Source organism: Mus pahari, chromosome 15, assembly GCF_900095145.1.
Source record: "Mus pahari chromosome 15, PAHARI_EIJ_v1.1, whole genome shotgun sequence".
In the NCBI taxonomy this organism is placed as follows: domain Eukaryota; kingdom Metazoa; phylum Chordata; class Mammalia; order Rodentia; family Muridae; genus Mus; species Mus pahari.
Window position 1 is genome coordinate 27,357,037 of NC_034604.1, and position 17,708 is coordinate 27,374,744.

General features: G+C 44.7%; 1 protein-coding gene and 1 pseudogene across 3 annotated transcripts in view; both read right to left on the minus strand.

Annotated features, from left to right (window-relative positions):
* Positions 1-2,030: 2,030 nt before the first annotated feature.
* Positions 2,031-2,290, minus strand: LOC110333477 (annotated as a pseudogene).
* A 12,428-nt stretch (positions 2,291-14,718) lies between these two features.
* Proc (protein C, inactivator of coagulation factors Va and VIIIa) overlaps positions 14,719-17,708 on the minus strand; it is a 16,892-nt gene continuing 13,902 nt past the window's right edge. For all 3 annotated transcript variants that reach the window (XM_021214898.1, XM_021214899.1, XM_021214901.1), the window contains 2 exons: positions 16,963-17,080; positions 14,719-15,409 (listed from right to left, as the gene is read on the minus strand). In XM_021214898.1, coding sequence (XP_021070557.1) covers positions 14,823-15,409; positions 16,963-17,080 — 705 coding nt within the window. In that variant the 3' untranslated portion in view covers positions 14,719-14,822. The remainder of the gene's footprint in view (positions 15,410-16,962; positions 17,081-17,708) is intronic.

Below are 17,708 nucleotides of genomic sequence, written 5' to 3' on the forward strand. Positions count from 1 at the left end.
CAAGATTATCTCAGGAGCTGTCAGGTGGTTGTCTAGGTAGCTGGTAAACTTGTCACATTTAATCTATTCAGGAGCTATTTGGTCTGTACTTCCTGCTTATTCCTATGAAATTTATCCTGACTGGGCTAGTGACAGATCTGTTAGTTTAACGACAGAAGCCAAGGCTTCAGTTGTCTTCTCAGTTCTGTTTATATGAAAGAATCAAGCCTAAGGCCTCACTTTCCTAGACCTCCATCTGAAAACCTTGCTACCAGACTTAAAAAAAAGAAATAAGCTCACAAAACAGGTTTTAAAGTAACTTTTTACTATCCCTTTATTTAAAGGAAGCTGCCTTACAATGACTGCTGTCGGTAATCAACTACCTGTTTCTCATGGTAAATAATTGGACAAAAAAAAATATAAAGTTTATGAAAGTTTAAGTAACTTGTAAGGTCTATAAAGTGTTTTAAGGTATGTAAATATAAGTCATAAAGGTCTAAGAAAGTGCATAAATGTAATTTGTAAAGGTATAAGAAAGCATTTAAGATACATGTAAAAATGAAAAATGTTTCAAATTTCTTTCCTTCCCTATGCTATTTTTATATTAAGACTTCAAAAGTTTAGAGTTTTAATATTAACCAATGGAGTTCTAATAAGCTAGTTCTAATCTAGCTCTGGTAAACACTGACTAATATTATAGTTACAAGCTCAAGATTTTAAGTTTTCTTTGGTTGTCTTCTATAAATAGAGATTTAAAAGTGCTTTAAAAATTTCAAATTTTAAATTTAAAAAATTATGCTTTAAAAAAAATCTATTTAATCTATATACACTCAGTGTTCTGGATAAAGGAAAGAGTGTTAATGGCCCCCAAATCATTTTGGGTCCCATGCTTTTGCACTATGTCTTAAAGGTGTGAATCTGCTGTTCTTTCTACAATGTGGATTTTAGTTCAGATTACAAACAGTAGTAATGCTAATATATCTAAAACTTAATCCTCTTTTGTAAACTTAAAAAATTCTTGTAAGTGTCAGGGTATAGACATGGATCAACTTCTCACAGGTCAAATGGACTTCAGATAAGTACTATCAACCAACAGCCTGTTTCCCTACCTGCCCATTTCTGAGGGTGGAATCTCTTCCCCTTTCTCTGGTTTTGGGACTCCCCTCCCCCAACTACCAGGACCATGGGCCTAAAAGTTTTAAATATAAACCTAAGAAAAATTGTCCCCAAAGTCTAACTTTACCTTTTGTTCCTAATGTATATCTGTTTCAGCAGATTTCCAATCAATGGAAGACTGCAAACTGCCCCACTTGCTGTCTTCATGTCCTTAGCCCCAGATGGTCCTGCAGCCTAGACAGCGAGGGAAACAGCCTGCTCTTCCTGGACTTGGCCAACATTCCAGCTTTTTGGGTCTCCAACAACAGTGTCCCAATGTGAGAAAAAGGTCATCATAAATTATTATGTTGCCCCTTATTCATTTATTATCAAGAAAGGGCTGTGGTGTTAAGTTTCAACAAGCAGCGGATGTGCCTATTAAACATTTCAAAGCAGGCCTGAACTCCAGGTTCTCCCAGCATCCCTTAGTTCATACCTGTTACAGCATATGGCTGACATACCCCACCATCTACCCTGAACTCTCTCCCAAAGGCTGTTCCCTGTATAACTCAGACATGTTGGTTACCTACGTTTACTTCTTTGTACCTTTGGCCTCCTGGCTTCTGTACTTGGTTCCCTTCTTCCCCTTTTTCTTTCCCTCTTTCCCACATAGTTCAGGGTCATGACCACTCTACACTATCCGAGCTGTGTCTGCCTCTGGCTATGCTCTCTCACATACCTATAATAAACTTTCTCTTCCTCCATACCTAGGAGCAGTCATGTCCTTTCCTTTTTATGTTTTTCATTCACTGACCACAGGACAAATAAATGCCAGCCGATACATCTGGTTCCAGACAAAATCACTTCCGGGTCACAAAGGTTGGTAGTATTTTTTATGTAAATTAACCCATTTATTGCAGGCTAGGCAAGTCTCAGATAACACTTCTACTGGTCTTTCAGTTCCTGAGTCTTCTGATGGCAGACTTGATTGTGATGGCAGGATGGTAGTTTAGGTCCAGGCCCTGCAAGATATTCTTTTCATGTAGGAACTGCAGTGCTAGATGCTAAAGGCTTATCTCTTCATCTTGATCTTGAAGGAACAAGAGTACTTGGCGGGCTGGCTGATTTCAGTTTTCTTCATCATTTTCCAGAGGGAGATACCATAGTAGGTCCCATATTCCCCAATGATCCCTATATTCTTGGTGGCTTTAGCCATGTCTCAGGAACCAAAGCCCAAGCCCCAAAAGGAAAAGACACAATGTACATGTGCTGGTTATTCTTATTGACAACTAACCTTTACCCATTAGGAAAGAAAAATTATATTCAAATGAAGAAAGGCTGAAAAATAAACATTATGCTCTGGCTTTAAATCTGATTTGTTTCATATTTTTTAATCAACAAAGTATATTTCCCCCATTTTTTCTACTTGAGGAGTGTCTGTTCTCTGTCTGGTTGGATTCAGGGGCTGTCAAATATGAAAATATTTCACTATACTGAACTATAGGAAAGCTAATCCATCCTGGTATCCTTGACTGGGAGAAAAAGCAGCTGTTGCTAAGCCAGTGGGCACAGGTAAGGATATACTGTGCAGGGTCTCACTCCCTTCCAGACCTTTGTTCCTTCTGTACATCATTCAGCCTCTGTGTGCCTGCTTTTGTCTATTCCCCAGTGAGGCCTTTTCTTTCCCTAACACTGCTATGAAGAGGCTCACAGTCAGAGCAACTCCCCAGGACCTTGACATATCTCCAGTATCCATGAGAACTATCCTCTCATCATTCACATGCATTTCCATGATGCCACTCCATGTCCTCAAGCTGGTCAGAATTTTTGAGTGATGGATGGTCTATGTTCCTTTCCTTTAGGCTACAGGAAGAGGAGGGGATATGGATGAAATGAGACAGGCATGGTGGTCAAATTCAAATGCTTTAAAGAACATGGACAAGGGTCTAAAGACATGGCTCAGCAGTTAAAAGCACTTGCTCTTGTAGAGACCCTGGATTGGGATCCTAGTACCCACATGGCAGCTCAATGATTGCCTGTAATTCCAGTTCAGGGCACCCTATGCTCTCTTCCGGCCTCTGCAAGCACCAGGGACATATGGAGTACAGACTTATGTGCAGCCCCTCACATATACATATACCTAAATTAAAAATTATTGGGTTGGGAAATGGTCAAGATTGTCAATTGTTCTTGCCAAAAACTTGAATTTAGATTTCTGCACCCATGTCTGGCAGCACAAGACTCCTTGAAACTCCAGTTCTAAGAGATCTAATGCCATTGGCATATGCTCACTCATGTGTGTGTGTACACACAATTTTTTTTTTGAGGCAGGGTCTTATAATGTCACCTTGGTAGCCTGCAATTCGCTGTGTAGATTGAGCTGGCCTTGAGGTCAAAGTGCTCTATCAGCCTTTGTCTCTTGAGTGTTAGAATTAAAGGCACGCACCATTATACTTTGCTGAAACCTTTAAAACCCTTACTGTTGTATGTACACATCAGAGAGCTGATTCCACCCTTTACTTGGATTCTGGGTAGCAAACTGTTAGGCTTAAGCTCTTGGACTAACTGAAGCATCTCTCAGACCTGAAAGTTTTGTTGTATGAGACAGCCTCACTATGGAGTCCTAGCTGGCCTGGAATTCATCATGAAGATTGGGATGAACTTGAACTCAGAGATCTTTCTCTGCCTTCTGAGTGTTGTAATTAAAGATACGTACGACCAAGCCAGCTAATGAAAGGGGTTATCAAGAAAGGGCTGGAGAAGTGGCCCAGTGAATAAAATGCTTGCTGTGGACAGGTGAGGACCAAAGTTGAAGAGTTCAGCTACCTGCCATTAACCTCTGGCCTTTGCATAAACATGCACACAGTGACATGTGTGCACCCACACACATTCTAGTCCACATGCACATTTGGAAGTACTTTTCCCTTTGCTACTAATCTATTGAAACAATGGACTCCAAAGAATTAAGATTTCCTCAGGAGTCCCATGATGAAGAATGGGAAAAGCTAAAACCCTAGGTACTGGCCAGAGGAAGAACTTGCCTGCCTGCTAGAAAGAAATTTTGTCCAGTTCTGACAACATACTTGCCCACTGTATGGAAATATTAAAAAGAACAGGCACATTCCTGCGCTTGTGCCTCTGCCCCAGCAGCCTGGCTGACCATGTACCGGATGGAGGGCAATGGCCAATCTGTTTTTATCTTGTGGAGACTCTGACTCAGCTCCAAAATCTCTCTACCCAACTCTCTAGGTTCCCACTGGCAGGTCGTTACCACACCAACCCCATGCTTTAAATCTCCCCACGGCCTTTGTGGTGCATCTTAGGCAAACCCACATTCTGCGGCTGTACCTTCTCTCTTGAACCTGGTCAAGCCACTGCGTAAAGGAAAACACAACACAAACTTAGTTCAGAAACAACAGTAACTCAGTCGCTGGGCACAGCAACTAAAATCCTAATCCTTATAAGTCTTATTAAATCTAAATCCTCCAGTGGCGAATCCTGATGGATCCGCCATTGAAGCTGGGAGACTGCTACCCCTGTCTGAAAGGCCTAACTCTCCTCTCTTCCTCTGTCCAACCCAGAAGTCCCTCCTACTCTCCCAGAGATTGGCTCCTTAGTCACCTGAGTCACTCACTACTTGTCTGCAATCCCTCCCAAGAAAGTGGAATTAACATCAAAATACAAACAGCACTAGGACCATCCACCACAGACCACCTTGCAGAAGAGAACTGAGCTGAAACTGATGGACCAGCCTGACTCCATCTTAAAATTAAAAGCCACCTGGTTACAAGGTCAAAATAAGTTCATTCCTGTTTCCTATAAAACTTGAGTTTGACCACAGCTTGACTAATTTTCTGGAATTTGACATCTTCCACATCCTATACTACAACTTCCATTCTGATAAGATGTGTTCTGAAAATTATTTTGAGATGTTCTGCCAAGTTCCTACATAACCAAAAACCCTTTAAAAAAAAAAAAACAAACAAACCCATAGTCTTGCAGTTTGGGGACTAATATATAAACCCTACCTCAATATTTCATGCTATTTTCTCAGTCCCTGCTTTAGGGAGATAGGCCTGTCTGATAGAAAATAAAGCTTTTGGTGAAACCCAGAAGGAGGTTCCCATGACAAAAACATCTTATAGCAATGATCGTCCCATGTATGTATATCTACTTTTAGAATGGATTTGTGTATGTTTGTTTTTATAGTGGGTTTTCATGTAGCCAAGGCCGACCTTGAGCTTCCTATGTAGCTGAGGCTAGGCTTGAACTCCTGGTCCTCCTCCTCCTCCTACCTCCTGAGTGCTGGGATTACAAGCATGTACTCACCATGCCCCTGGCCAATTCTGTTTTAAAAGGTTTCATTTTAAGAAATTATGTGTATATCTGTGCTGTGAGTGCAGGTGCTCATGGAAAGCAGAAGAGTACATAAAATCCACCAGAGCTGGTGTCACAGGCACTAAGGACCTGCCTAAGGTAGATATTGAAACTGAACTAAGGGCCTCTGGCAGAGCAGCACACACTCAACCCCTGAGCCATTTCTCTAGCCCTCTAAGTATAAAAGAATATTGATGACCCAGGATGCAAAGACTTCTAAAATGGGACACAAAAAGTTCTATAAAGAAAATAAAATAAAACCCAAACCTGCTATTAAGAATTCTGCTTGTGGGCTGGCGAGATGGCTCAACGGGTAAGAGCACTGACTGCTCTTCCGAAGGTCCTGAGTTCAAATCCCAGCAGCCACATGGTGGCTCACAACCACCCACAATGAGATCTGACGCCCTCTTCTGGTATGTCTGAAGACAGCTACAGTGTACTTACATATAATTAATAAATAAATCTTAAAAAAAAAAAAAAGAATTCTGCTTGTGAAAAACCACAGAATGAGATTAGATTTAAATACAAAAAAAAAAAAAACAACTAGCATAGATTTTTCAAAGGTCCTGTTGATGATTTTTAAAAATATATAAAACTACACAATTTTATAGTCTCTAAATATAGAAAATAGAGATTATGATGGCTAATCCCACTTGTCTACTTGACTACATTCTGAACTAAAACCTTAACAGCTGGGCACACCAGTGAGGAATTTTTTTGATTGGATCTTTTGAGGTGGAAAACCTCTCCCTAAATCTGGTCCACAACTTCTGGTGGCCTCACACACAAAAGGACATCAAAAAAGTAAGTTTTGCTTTTGTACCTTCTTGCTCTCACAATCACTGGTGTGTTTATTGCTCCTGCTGCTGAGTCATTCTTTTGCTGCTGTTAGAAACCTACTTCTGTGGAATTCCAAAATAGAGTGAAGACCAGCCGTCCTCTAGGAATCTTCTAGAACTTGTTGTACCATTTTGAGACTGTTGAGCCATCAGATTTCTGGATGAGCAACTACTGGATTCCTAGCCTATCAGGAAACAAGCATTGTTGGACTACTCTAACTATAGCCTGAAAGTCATGCTAATAATTATGCATATATTTTATGCATATATCTTTTAGTATGCATATGTCTATATATTCATTCTAGTATCAGTTCTGTTCCTTTAGAGAACTCTGGCTAATAATAAAGAGACCTTGGTTAAGCATTTCATGAAAGAGGACATCTAAGTGATCAGTAAAGGTGAGAGAGATGCTCATCTTGTTATGATTAACATAATTTTAAAATTTACACTTACTATGCTTGGAAGATCAAAAAGAAGAACAAAATAAAGACTCCAACATGTAAGGTCCCAGCCTGTGCAGGCTGAATTCTAGCAGCTTTCTTCCCTTTTTTCTCAAACAAAGACTTTTTTTTTCTTTTTTGGTGTTTTGAGGCAGGGTGTCTGTGTAGCCCTGTCTGTCCTGGAACTCACTCTGTAGACCAGGCTGGCCTCAAACTCAGAAATCTGCCTGCCTCTGCCTCCCAAATGCTGGGCTTAAAGGCATGTGCCACCACTGCCTGGCTACAAAGACTATTCTTTTTTAAAGAAAAGATTTATTTATTTATATTTATATGAGTGCACTGTCGCTGTCTTCAGACACACCAGAAGAGGTCATCAGATCCCATTACATTTGGTTGTGAGCCACCATGTGGTTGCTGAAAATTGAACTCAGGAACTTAGTAAGAGCAGTAACTGCTCTTAACTACTACTGAGCCATCTCTCCAGTCCACTACAAAGACTATTCTTAAATTGACTGATCTTGTAAAATTAACTGTTCTTGAAAGATAATAGGTCCTAAGATTGCTATTTCTGCTTTTGTAATCAAATTTGCTTACTCTGCTAAATGACTAGGATAACTCCAAGACATATATGTTAAAAATAGACCCTATCTACATGTAGGCATTAAAAATATGTAATCTCGTGATTTTTACTTTATAAGCCTTGGGCTAATGATATACTAGGGGCTAATCAGATCTGTTGCCATGACAGCAATGGAGTCTTCTGCCCTGATGCTACAACAGGGGAGTCTAGGTAATAGATTGTTCAGGTCTGTTACCATGACAGCAATGGATGCTCGGTAATCGGCAATTTGGGTCTGTTGCCGTGGCAATAGGTGACACTAAGTAATCGAGTATAGCTAGGGACTAAGGCTTGAGAGCACTTTCAGAGGCAGACCTGGCCCAAATCTATCTGAATGCCAGTATCTAATTAAAAACAAAAAGCCTCCTCTTATTAAAAGTTATTTCTGGTCATGGTGAGATATATCTCTGAGTGAGCCCAGACCCATAACAATTTTTTTTTTTTTAGGTTTTTGAGACAGAAGCTATTTACATAACCCTGGCTGTTCTGAAACTCAATATGTAGAGCAAGGTGGCCTTGAATTCACAGAGATCTGTTTGTTGCTGCCTCCCTAATCCTGGTTTTAAAGGCATACACCATTAAGCATCAAGCCCAGTGAGATACACATCCTGATGGGCCATCAGGGTTGTGCAGATAAGACCTAAGAGTGGTACTGCACACACTAAACCAAAGCTTGGGCTGGCAAGGACATCAGGCAGAGTTCTCAGGGGTCTCATATGTCTGCCAAAGTAAAACATGGGTACCCGATGACCTGAGAATCCCACACATAGCTCAACACACAGAGGACAACTATAGAAGGATATGATACAGCCACAGTTGAGTACCTGCCCTTCATCTCACATCTCAAACAACTGTTCCTGAGCCGTAGCACCATCTGAGAGGTGGTGGAAACAACTCACTAGAAGAGGGACTTGGAAAGTTACAGACTGTCCTCTGCATTTGGGTCTGTTGTGATGTGAGGAGCCTCTGTTACATGCTCTTACTGTCATAAACAGTGCCATGCCTTTCCCATCACGGTGGACTGAAATAACCAGAAACCCTGAGCCAGAATCAATCTTCTCTCTCCTACATATGTTCAAGTACATCCAGTGTAGTTGATTCAAACAAACTTGTTTAGGGTGAAAACATAGCTTGTTGTTTCCCAAGAACTACAGCTCCCAGCATTCTGGAGAGTTACCTTGTTCTTGGGCCTTAGAGGTTAACTTTGGCTCTTACATTATGAGGAGAATGGAATAGAGTAGAATCTTCTGGTAAGATTTCTTCCCTACCTTTGCCCATTGGTGCCTAGCAGCCTATGACTGATGGTCCGGCACTACAGGTCTCCTCCAGGTGCACCTAGAATCTGCCTTTGCCAGAAACCTCATGAGGGTTGGTCTTGGTCTTTTAAAATAAAACCCTGGTGTTGGAGGACTCTGCTCCTGTAAGTGTTTCTGCTCAGATGGAAGGGTCTTCTGGGACTCAGAAGCCCAGGAACCATGTAGCTCTGAGGGAAGAAGGCATCCTAATGGAGGGGCATCCCGAGACACAGGGGCCAGGAACCACATAGATATGAGGTTGGAAAGTGTCCCAACAGAAGGGAATTTTACCAGAGCCCAGGAACCACATAGCTCTGAGAGGAAGCCTTCTCAGGAGAAGATATTGTCTTAGCTATGGTTTTACTGCTGTGAACAGACACATGACCAAGACAAGTCTTATAAAGGACAACATTTAATTGGGACTGGCTTACAGGTTCAGAGGTTCAGGCCATCATCATCAAGGTGGGAGCAGGGCAGCATCCAGGCAGGCATAGTGCAGGAGGAGCTGAGAGTTCTACATCTTCATCTGAAGGCTGCTAGTGGACGAATGACTTCAATGCAGTTAAGATGAGGGTCTTATAGCCCACACCCACAGTGACACACCTACTCCAACAAGGCCACACCTTCTAACCATGCCATTCCCTGGACAGAGCATATATAAACCATCACAGGTATCCACAGCTGAGCTAAAGAACTCATGAGCCTCAGCCTGACTCCTTCTCTTTGGTTCTTTTCTTCTTGGTTTCTTCCACTGAGAATCACAAGAAGCAGGAAATCTCATGAAAGATTTATTGGCGGGTCCAGGGTGTGGAGGATGAATCCAGAGATAGCTGCCTTCTGCTTCTGGGAGCAGATGGCAGGGAGCTGGACAAAAGACAGTTCTTATATAAGATTTCTGAGGGGGCAGAGCTTCTCAGGGCAGAGATTTCCATAGTGAGGACTGGTAAGAGTTCAAGTCCTGAGCTTGGGGAAGCTCAGGGCTTGGTGGCTTTTTTTCACCCTGTTTTCCCTGCATCGGGTCCATGAGTTAAGGTAGGAAGTCTTCCCTGGCTACAGTTGGCTTTTACTGAGGTGCCATCCCTGTGGGGCTGCTGGGAGGGTCTGGAGGGGTAAGACCACAGAGGAGGTGCTGCCTCTGTGGACAGCATCTATGGGACAGCTCCTGCAGTGGTGTTTCCCAAAAGGGGTAGGCTGAGGCTGAAAAGGTGTCGCCACTGTGGACAGCTCCTGAGGGGCAGCTGAGATGGGAAAGGCAGTACTGCAACCGTGGACAGCTCCTTGTTACAGACAGGGGCCAGCATACCGAGTTGATGCAGTACAGAAGATGGAGCCCAGAGCTTCGGGCACCCTAGCACAGGATTCCCCCGTCCACCATAAGCCAGGACCCCAGCACTGGCCTTCCTTGTTTCTCCCTTGTTTTATTCCAAGTTCATTATATTTATTTCTTTATTTTCCTGTTTACTTATTAGTTGGGTCAGGGGCCTTTCTACATAACCCTGGAAATCACTACATATACCTGCCTTCAACTCAGAGTTCTACCTGCCTCTGTTCCCCAAGTGATGGGATGAGGCCTCTATGACCTCCTCACCTAACTTCCTATTATTTCTTTAATCTCAAGACGATTTTATGTTCAAATGTTTGTTTTTAATGTCTTGTTTCGTTACTTTATTAAACATTGACCTCACCAAGATGGAGGCAATCATGTGGAGGGCAGACATCTTGGCTGGCAACCTCACCAAGATGGAAGCAACGATGTGAGTTCACCACCATCTAGGTTGGTATAACATACACCGGGCAACATATACCAGAATGGCAGCACCCATAGGATAACACTCATTACACAGTACTCTCTACATAAAAAGGGAAACACCACAAGCTTTTATCATGCTTGCTTCCTATCTGGGGGTGAGAGAGAGTAGGGGGGAGAGAGAGATGAAGAAAGAGAAGGAAGTAGGAAGGGAAGGAGGGAGGAGGGAATGTAGATTTATAGACATAACAACCATAACAGAAAACAAAACAAAACAAAAACAAACAAGCAAGCAAAAACAGGTCAGGGAGACCCTAAGGCAGAGCAGCAACTTATCCCCGTGTTTATTGTTGAGGCTACTATTTGTATTTGGGTCTCATGTACAAAAGAATAAGCAAACAAGCAACAGCAATGAAATCCCAACTTTTAGCCATCAGTGATCACTCAGACCTGTGTTCTCAACATTCTGGGGACTGAGACTGAGAGTTCAAGACCCACCTGGGCTATAGAGTGAGTTCCAGGACAGCCAGGGCTACGCAAAGAAACCCTATATCAAAATAAGGGGTGGGGAGGAGGAGGAGGAAGAGGAAGAGGACAGAGGAGGAGAAGAAGTAAAGGGAACAGAAGGGAAGGGAGGGTGGGAGAAGAGAAACAGAGAGAGCCAGAATCAGTAGCAGGCTTCTACTCATCCTACCCTAAGTTCCAACAACAGCAGGACTAGCCTTACCGTGTGTGCTGTGGCAACACCCCAGGTTATGAACTGCTGAGGAGAGAACTCTGGGCACCGGGACCAGTTCAGCTTCCCAACCCCGGGCCCGACGGTCCATCCCATCCATAGTCCAAGGTCACTTGGCTCTCATTCTATCTTTTTAATGCCAGAGTAATTGTTTTAGGTTTAATTTATATGGCTTTTAAATGTGTACATGTATGTGTGTGGATATTCTCATGAGAGTGCAGGTGCTCAGGAAGAACAGAGGCATTGGATTTCCTGAAGTGAGCAGGCATTATAGATAGATAGATGGGTAGGTAGATGGATAGATAGATAGATAGATAGATAGATAGATAGATAGATAGATAGTAGATAGATAGATAGATAGATAGATAGACAGACAGACAGACAGACAGATGGATAGACAGACAGACAGACAGACAGATAGAATAAAAGTAAAAATAAATACATAATAACTATAAACACAAATGGGATGGACTAGGAATGAAACCAACAAGAGACAGCAGTGCTGGGGATCTGACTTATGAGGGAAGTGGGAGTCTTGGCCTCAGATGGCCAAAGCCCTGGGCTCCACCTTTTCAGTACTGGAGAACTGCATAAAGTGGGGATGCTGGCCCATGCCTGTAATCCTAGCATGTAGGTGCTGGAAATAGGACCAGAATTTCATCTTCAGCAACATAGCAAGTAGGAGCTATCCTGGGCTAAAAGAGACCCTCTACAAAAATAAAAACAATTCTTTTTTTTTTTCCTGACTGATACAAAAGGGAATTTTAACTCTTCCACTGCTGTTCTAATTTTCTCTATCCTTGTTGGTTTTGTCTCACATAACTAGGAGACTCCACTCAGAACACTAACATGGAGGTTTATGAATCGCTTGTTTGTGCTCCCACTTGTGACCCTGTCTTTCAAGGTTGCTAGCTATCACTACCAGCAGCATATTGCTTCATACTTACACATCCACACAAGCTGTCCTTTAAACATCCCCAGTACCTGTGCGAAGTGGCACCGTTGTGTGAAGTGACACCATTGTGTGAAGGGACACCGTTGTGTGAAGTGACACTGTTGCCTGGATGGTTCTTGAGTAAGCACTCCAGCACTGACAAGAGACCAAAGCCAGAATACCTCCTGGAAGGCTTCAGTCCTAGGTACAGCTTGTGTTCTCATTTTTGCTTTAGAACTGTAAGATGAAGTAGGCAAACAAGGACTAAAGAGTCACATGTGGCAGTCAGCAGGTTGTTAAGGGCAGTGACCTCTCAGCTCTTTCTCCAGGTCATTCTGTTCCAGGTAGCAAGTGACATCATGCTTGACAAACAGACAGTGCAAGCAGGGCTTTAAGTAAATCACTAAAGAAATCAGTAAATCAGGATCTCATAAAAGTCTTTTCTACTTTATTCTACTTCAATATGAGCAAATCTTTATGTTTCTATCTATCTATCTATCTATCTATCTATCTATCTATCTATCTATCTATCTATCTATCTACTATCTATCTGTTTATTTATTTATTATATGTAAGTACACTGTAGCTGTGTTCAGACACTCCAGAAGAGAGCATCAGATTTCATTACCAATGGTTGTAAGCCACCATGTGGTTGCTGGGATTTGAACTCAGGACCTTTGGAAGGGCAGTCGGCGCTCTTAACTGCTGAGCCATCTCACCAGCCCCATGAGCAAACCTTTAAAAAAAATGTTTTACTATTATGTATGTACGGTGAGCTAAATGAATCTCTTTTCTTTATAAAGTCGGCCTGCCTCAAGCCTTTTATTATAGTAGCCAAAACTAGAATGACACGCCTGCTAACTGATTGATTATTGCCTAATCCAGTCAAATTGACAACTAAAATTGACCGTCACAACCAAAGCATTAACCCAATCAGGCTCACAGAGAGCTGGACTGATTTTAAGACTTCTGATCAGTTATTTCAGCTTTTTTTCCCCATGTAAATCCTGTCTCATCTAATTATGCTTTTTGGGGGGGGCAGTGTGATGGCTCACCAGGTAAGGGCACTTGCTGCCAAGCTGGCAACCTGAGTTTGAGAGAAGTGACTCCCAAAGTCATCTTCTGACCTCCACCCACGTGACAGGCCATGCATGTGTCCTCTATCCCCCAAATAATTAATAGATTAAAAACAACAGAGCTATGCCAGATCTGTGACTGAGCCTTCCAGCCTGCAGCGGGGACAAGCTCACAAGGCCCCATCTGTTCTCGAGGGGCTACGTGAAACCGGCGACTGCTGGAGAAGGGAGAGACGGGGACTGTCAGGGGGTAGACTCGGGAGGTTGTCCACGTCCCAGTGTTGGACTTCCATGGGTGCAAGATGGGCCACACTAGTTAGACTCTGTGATGGTTTCGATATGCTCAGCCCAGGGAGTGGCACGATTAGGATGTGTGGCCATGTTGGACACTGGGTATGTGCTTTAGTGCCTTCATCCTAGCTGCCTGGAAGACAGTATTCTGCTAGCAGCCTTCAGATGAAGATGTAGAACTCTCAGTTCCTCCTGCACCATGTGTGCTTGGATGCTGCCATGTTCCTGCCTTGAAGATAATGGACTGAACTCCTGTAAGCCAGCCCCAATTAAATGTTATCCTTACAAGAGTTGCCTTGGTCATGGTGTCTGTTGATAGCCATAAAACCCTAAGACAGACTCCCTTCCTTTCTCTCCCCTTCTCTCCTCAGTTCGTCCTCCACACTCTACCTCTTTCTTATTCCTTCTCTTTTGTTCTTTTTAAGGGAAGGGATTTTGCTGTGTTGCCCAAGCTGTCCCCACTTCTCAGACTGCAGCAATGCTGCCTCAGTATTGGGGACTACAGGTGCTGCCACTGTACCCAGCTTCATTATTAAACAGATTCCTCAACAAAACTGTAGGACACTATGAGGAGCACCTTCTGGGCATCTGGTCACGTCCTCAGTGGACTACTGATCTTCTGTCTCCGCTTGTCAAAGCCAGGGTGGGTGGGGTGGGGATTGGTGGCCAGTCAGCCTAGCCTACAGGGTAGATTTCAGGACAGTTGAGAGACCCTGTGTCAACAAACAAAACAAACAAACAAAAATAGTGGACAGTGCTTGAGAAATGAAGTTGTCCTCTGGTCTCCAAACATACATATATCACACACACACACACGCACACGCACACGCACACGCACACGCACACACACACACACACAGGGATAATAAAGAGCAGAAGCAGCTGAGTTTGGGAGTGTGACCTTGAGTTTGGGAGTGTGACCTTGAGTTTGGGAGTGTGACCTTGGTTTGAATCCTGGCTCCACCACATGGCCATTCTGAGCCTCACTGGCCACTGGTCACTGGCAAGCTTTTCTGATGTAATTAGCACGGGCTCTTTCTGAGGCCCTGAGAAAGGCTCTATTAGCCTCTTACAGTAACTTAAAAAAAATTCCTTTCTCTAAATCAATCTCCTCCACCCACCCCCACAAGTGATATCAGGTTAGATGCCACTAGATCTTCTACACAACTCCTTTGGGATTTAAGCAGGTTCTTTTCATATACTTGGTATATAGTAAATGCTCAATTAATGTTACTTACCTCCAGAATAGCCCATAAAAAGGATGGAAAGACAGACAGGCACTCAGGTAGCTATGTTTGTTGCATGCCCCTTTAATGTCCTCTGTCTTGGTACTCACTAGCCCAGTCTTACTCCAAGAGTGACTTCTAGGGTCCAGAGATGAGCGGGGAGGGGTGCTACAGGTTCTGGCTCTTAAGGGAGGCATCCTTTTCCCCAGTGTAGCTGTGAATCCATTTGAGGTAGTTGCCCACTTTGGTGTAGACACCATAGTTGTTGATGTGCCCACAGCCCTCACCCCAGCTCACCAGGCCCACCAGGAACCAGGTGCCCCGAAAGAAGACCACCATGGGCCCCCCACTGTCACCATCACAGGCGTCTCTCGTGTCCCCAATGATGCCTGCACACAGCATGTTCTCGGAGATCACATTCTCCATGACCTCCACGCACTCATTTCGAGCAACCAAAGGGATGCGGATGAAGGTGAGGATGAAGGTGCGGTTCCTTCTGCCATCCTTGACTCTGTCGCTTTGATAGCCCCAGCCTGTCACCACCGTCTCCTGGCCAGCCTGAGTGAGCTCCTGTGCTAGGCCATTGTTCGGTAGGCAGACGGGCACTATGGTTTTGGAGAGAGTGGCTGGCTGGGCCAGGTGGAGCAGTGCAATGTCATTGTCACTGCTGCTCCGGGTATAGTTAGGGTGGACGAGGATCTCCTTGATGTCCAGGTCCAGTTCCCAGTGGTCCCTGCGTCGCAGATCATATTCACCTGCAAGGTAAGGATGCTGTGAGAATAGCCTGGGGAAGCTGAGTCCCTGGGCCTCAGAACCCTACCACATGTGAGACTTCCTGCCAAGAAGCATAAGTAGGTAGGCCCTAGGGCATCATCTGTTCCTAAGGGGCAGGGGACTAGCCTGCTCCCAGAATTCATAGATAGAACAGCAAAATGAAGTTTGAAGCCACAGAGAAGCCAGAGACTCCTGTAGACCCGAGACCAAGCAGAGACAGGAATGGAGCAAAGAGCAATATTACAAAGAGATTGTCTCCAGGGCAGCAAGACTTAAAGGGGAGCACCAGCAAGGACCAAGGAGGAGCATCAGCAAGACCCAAGGAGAAGCACCAGCAAGACCCAAGGAGGAGCACCAGCAAGACCTAAAGGGGAGCACCAGTGAGGACCAAGGAGGATCACTAGCAAGACCCAAGAAGGAGAACCAGCAAGACCCAAAGAGGAGCACCAGCAAGGACCAAGGAGGGGCACCAGCAAGACCTAAAGGGGAGCATCAGCAAGGACCAAGGAGGAGCACCAGCAAGGACCAAGGAAGAGCACCAGCAAGACCCAAGGTGGAGCACCAGCAAGGCCAGGGCACTGCTAGGAAGAATGATCTGGACCACAGAAAAGAGGCAGGTCCTCTTCAGCAGCTGAGGGTTTTGGGAACCGGGGCCATGGGCATTGTCCACACTGAATAGTTGTACAAAGTATCAATTTTGTCATCCTTGGGGCATCTTTTTTTTTTCTGTTACATACATGCTTGCATATGTATGCATGTGCTTGTATTCGTGGAGGATGCATGTATGTGAGGGTGCATGTGTGAGAGTGCGTGCAGAGGCTAGGGGTCGATGTTTGGTTTCTTCCTTGATTGCTCTTCACCTTGTATTTGAGGCAGAACTCACCGAAGCCAAAGCTCACAGATTCAGCTAGACTGGCTGGCCAGCAGGCCCCAGGGACACTCTTGTTTCTGGATCTCCAGCCCTGGGATTAGCTATAAATACTATGTCTGGATACTATGTCTGGATTCTACGTGGGCACTTGGAATTAAACTAAGAATTCACTTTAACAACTAGGCTATCCATTGACCCACCTTTCTTCTTTGTAGTATAATGTCTACTAAAAACCTCTCCAGAAATTATCACAGAGTAGGGCCTGGATTTGGGAACCCTCAGACTCCCAGGGGAGCAGCTAGCAAGGCTGGCCAATGTTACACAGCTCCACCCTGTCAGTCTATGTGACTCTCACACAGTGTCACAGGTCTGACCATGGCCAGGTGCGGACGCCCACCTAGAGCTGACTCCAGAGGAGTAGGAGTGAGGAGATCCCTGCTCAGTCACACATGTGTGGGCCTAGATCCGAGATGAACACCAGAAAATCCCAGCTGACGGGAGTCCCAGTGTGAGCAGGTGTGAGCATGGTCGCCTCTGTCCTGCACGCGTCCTCTGCGGAGCCTCAGTATGGAGTTGCCAGGATCACCCACCCTTGGACGGCAAGCTTGCCTCCCCCGAGCCACCCCAGGCCTCTGGCTGCTCCTGTCTGGCTGCAGCCCTCACCTAGCCTCACGGTAAGCTTCTTGGTGCTCTCCACGCAGTGGGCTGCCGTCAGCACCCAGGAGGCGTGGATAAGTACCCCTCCACAGGCCAGCTTCTTCTTGGAGTCCAGAAGGATCGCCTGAAAATAACAGGTTCCACTGCTTCTGACAATTCCCGGAATCCGAAGGGGCTTCCAGTGTCTCCCAAACACTCTCCTGGGTTCTTGATCCCACTGGTACACATGGACTTAAGGTCTTTTTTCCAGTGTTTTGTATTTGTGACACTGTCTGGCAATTAGCCTGTGTCAGGGAATCTCCCTGACACGGCCCCTGCAGTTCCTATAGTCACTCTCAGCCACACTGATGTCAAAGCTGGGACTGAGTCAGGCCTCTCATCCTCTGGGGAGCCTTTGCGGTTCGGGCTGCTTGGGGCTCTCTCTCTCTCTCTCTCTCTCTCTCTCTCTCTCTCTCTCTCTCTCTTTCTTCTTCTCTGTCCTGAGGGCCATCCTGGTTCTCTTCCTACTGAGCTATTTCCAGAATCTCTGAGCTCCTCAAATTTGCGAACTACTGGTATGCCCCTTGTCCCAGAGCCAGGGATTTACTGAGAAACACTTACTTTTACTGAGAAACAAGTAAATGTTTGCTTTTGCATTGAAGCAGGGAAGCTTGCTGTCTGTACTCCCTTGTGGCTCCACCCTTCCCATAAGCATAGTTCCCGCCTTAGTTGCCACCCACCCACACAAGCTAGCTCTCTCTCTGTCTCTCTCT